Consider the following 4,105-nt stretch of genomic DNA (forward strand, 5'->3'; position numbering starts at 1 on the left):
CCAGTAGGTCAGAATTACCTTGAAAAATAACAAAAAAGAGGGAGAATAAAAACAAACAAAAAGAAAACAATTGTAAAAACATATATAAAGATATATAATAATAATAAATGCGTCCTTTTAAAGCCTAGCCAGGCTCATGGGCCCGGTTTCCCGGTTTCAATGATGTATGTGTTCCCCAGCTGGACGGGACGCCAGTCCATCGCAGCATTACTCATTTTTGCCAGCTGAGTGGACTGGAGCAATGTGAAATGAAGTGTTTTGCTTAAGAACACAACGCGTCGCTTGGTCCAGGAATTGAAACCACAATCTTATGATCATGTGCTGACACCCTAACCACTAGGCCACATGCCTCCACATATATAAAGAGAGATACAATTATAATAGATGTAGGCATAGCTTTATGGTTAAGAAGCTTGCTCCTCAGTCACATGGGTTACTGCATGACACCATGGGAAAGTGTATGGCTTAGTGGTTAGGGGTACTTGGTTCACAATGGTGAGGTCATCAGTTCGATACCTGGCAATCTGTTGTGTCCTTGAACAAGACACTATTTTATGTTGCTCCAGTCCACTCAGCTGGCAAAAATGAGTTGTACCTTTATTTCAAAGGGCCAGCCTTGTCACATTCTGTGTCATGTTGAATCTTCTTGAGAACTATGTTAAGGGTACATGTGTCTGTGGACTACTCAGCCACTTGCAATTTCACAAGAAGGCTGTTCCGTTGATCAGATCAACTGGAACCTTTGTCATTGTGACTGACGGTGTGCTAATCAGTTATGGCACTATGAGCAAATGTCTTCTAGTATAGCTCTGGGCTGGTCAAAGCCTTGTGAATAGATTTGATAGATGGAAACTGTATGGAAGCCTGCCATATATGTGTGTGTGTGTATGTGTGCACTTATATCTTGCCATAACATGTTGGCTGTAAATGAGTGCTATCATATATAGATGACATTTTGGCACAAGGCCAGCAATTTCAGGGGAGGGGAAAGTCAATTACATCAACCCCAGTGCTCAACTGGTACTTAATTTATTGACCCCGAAATGATGAAAGGCAAAGCTGATCTCAGTGGAATTTGAACATAGAACATAAAGACAGATGAAATGCTACTAAGCATTCTGCCCGGTGTACTAACATTTTTGCCAGCTTGCTGCCAACTAAATATTGCATGATATTTTGTCTGATACCCTTATGATTCTGCCACTGCAGGGACACAATAGCAAAGCTTCAAGTTTGTGGTGTATTTGTAGAGGGTCTTAGTGTTGATAACAGATGCATTAATGTGGAAATAGTATTATTGATAATGGAAGTAGTATCAAGAGTAGTAGTAAGACTAGTATATAAAAAGTTGACGTAATAGTTGTATATCAAAAGTAGTAATAGTAGCAGTATCAAAAGTAGTAGACGACTCAAAAGAAGTAGTAGTAGTAGTAGTAGTAGTAGTAGTGGTAGTGGTAGCAGCTGCAGCAGCAGAACCAAAAGATGTCGCAATAGGAGTGGTTGGTGTTAGGAAGGACATCCAGCCGTAGAAACCATGTCAAATCAGACTGGAGTCTGGTGCAGCCTTCCAGCGTGCCAGCCCTAGTCAAACCATCCAACCCATGCCAGTATGGACAACAGATGTTAAATGATGATGAGTAGTAGTAGTAGTAGTAGTAGTAGTAGTAGTAGATACAAACGTGTATGCATGAATATTGATATCTTACCTGACATGTTGTTTGGATCATTATCATCCATGTTAGCTGGTTCTAAAAGTGTTAAACAGCTGGGTCTTTGGAAGCCACTGTCACCGAGTCCATACGCCAGATCAATAACCTCTTGGGAACCAGTCAGTAGCTGGATATGGATAAACAGGAGAAACTTATTAAAAGAACAATATTCATGTGAATTAGTGATATATCGCAAACATACACATATATGTGTTTGTCATATCATCATTTTAAAAGACATTTTTTCATGCTTGTATGATTAAGACAGAATTCATTGAAACTGGTTTTCTATGGCTGAATACCCTTGGTGCCAATACTGTGTAGTTAAGATTTTTGCTTCTCAATAATGTGGTTTTGGAGTCAATCCCACTGCATGGCATCTTGGGCAGGGGTATTCTCCTATGGTACCAAATTGATTGAAGCCTTGTGTGTGGATTCAGAAGACAAAAACTGAAATATGCCAGTTGTGCGCACATGCACATATGTGTGCGTGTGTTTCTCTCATTGTCTTGATATCACATGCTAGTTACAAACAAGCATCACAGTCATATAAGCAGTGTTCCTCATTTCCAGTTTTCCTTGAAAACGTGTCCAGCCATGGCGAAATATTACCTTGCTTGGAAACAGGTAAATGTTGGCAACAGGGAGGGCATCCAGCCATAGACAATCTACCTCAACAAATTCTTTCTGATCTGTGCAAGCATGGTAAAATAAGCATTAAACTGATGATTGTATGTAATAAGTTGTCCACACCTCATGTCACACATACTTAATATTGGTACTGGCCCTGGTGGAAACAAAGGTAAGGTTGATCCTATCAGAGTTCAAACATGGAACACAAACAGATGAAACTAAATGCTTCATTATGTTGTAATCAAAGAAGTTATATAAGCACAGTGTGGATATAGCATCTCTGCAGTGACATTTAAATGCCATATAACAAGAGAGTATGGTAGACAGTGAGCAATAAGTTTAGTTACTGTTACATATTTTAATGATTAAATTTACTATATTGTCAGAATAGATAGAAGGATAGAGAAATACAAAGATAATGTCAACATACAGAAAGATAGATAGATAGACAAATAGATATATTAATAGAAAGATAGAAGGATAGATAGGTAGATATATTGATAGATGGACAGAAGGTTAGATTTTTGTTTTAATAATTCCAGAAAGGCTGTATGGTTAAGAACCTTGTTCCCACTGGGCAGCACCTTTGGCAAGCCTTGTGAATGGGGTTTCGATGGAAACTGAAAGAAGCTAATCCTGTGTGTGTGTGTGTGTGTGTGTGCACGTGCATGTGTGTGTGCACGTGTATGTGTGTGTGCATGTGTGTGCCACTTCTGTTTTGACATTAAGTGATGGTTGTAAATGAACATCAGCATCAGACAAACAACGTTGTTTATTCTCAGTTTCTCATGAATAAAAATGTCGTCTCTGGTCGAGAGGAAAAATTATCTTGCTTGGAAACAGGGTTGGCAACATGAAGGACATCTGGCCATAAGATATCTAAGAAATTCTATCTGATCCAAGCAAGTATAGAAAGGTGGACATTAAATCAATGATGACGATGACCATGCTGAAACGATGGGATGGATAAATATCTATCTGTATTGTCAGAGTAGATAAATCCAAGGACACACAGTTGTATTATATTTCAAAGCATTTAAATAATTAGATACTTTAATCACACTGTCTGAGTATCACTCATATAAGAGAAACAATAACACTGTTTATGAAAGGGAGTTATTTAACCTTATTAAGCTCCTTCTTCAGACTATCAGATGTACTTTGTGGAGAAAAGAGAGCTCTTTTAAACTGTTCAATGATCCGACGCCTTCCATTTGGTTGTAGAGGTGGTGGAAGCTGAGAGGAGAAAAGAAACACCATTAAAGATGATTGTAGTTTAAGGACTAATTTAAAATCATGAATAATGTTATTTTTCTACGTTTATGGTTGTAATGTCATCGCTAAGCATTTGTTATGTCATGCATAATCGATATACACAGACCCAAGTAACTACACTTCATTAAACTGCACAGACATACACTCAGGCACACAGAAGCACATCTTTATCTTTTATCTGTTTCAATCATTAAACTGTGGCCATGCTGGGGCACTGCCTTGAAGAATTTTTTAGTTGAATGAATCAATAACAGTACTTACGTTTTTTTTAAAAGCCTGGTACTTATTCTATTGGTCTGTTTTACTGAACCACTAAGTTACAGTGATGTAAAACACACCAACACTGGTTGTCAGGTGGTGATGGGGGGATAAACACAAAATTGCAGACGTGCATACACACACACGTACACGCACACACACACACACACATGTACACAGACACATACACGTACACACACACACACACACATGACAGGCTTCTTTCAGTT

General features: G+C 38.6%; 1 protein-coding gene across 1 annotated transcript in view; it reads right to left on the reverse strand.

Annotated features, from left to right (window-relative positions):
- Window position 1: 1 nt before the first annotated feature.
- The window catches only part of LOC106884071 (serine/threonine-protein kinase Nek10), a gene marked incomplete at its 3' end in the record, with an annotated part of 42,567 nt that continues 38,463 nt past the window's right edge, over window positions 2–4,105 (reverse strand). The window contains exons 30-32 of the mRNA XM_014935289.2: window positions 3,468–3,578; window positions 1,707–1,836; window positions 2–18 (exon numbers count right to left, since the gene is read on the reverse strand). Coding sequence (XP_014790775.2) covers window positions 2–18; window positions 1,707–1,836; window positions 3,468–3,578 — 258 coding nt within the window. The remainder of the gene's footprint in view (window positions 19–1,706; window positions 1,837–3,467; window positions 3,579–4,105) is intronic.

Source organism: Octopus bimaculoides, chromosome 18, assembly GCF_001194135.2.
Source record: "Octopus bimaculoides isolate UCB-OBI-ISO-001 chromosome 18, ASM119413v2, whole genome shotgun sequence".
Taxonomy (NCBI): domain Eukaryota; kingdom Metazoa; phylum Mollusca; class Cephalopoda; order Octopoda; family Octopodidae; genus Octopus; species Octopus bimaculoides.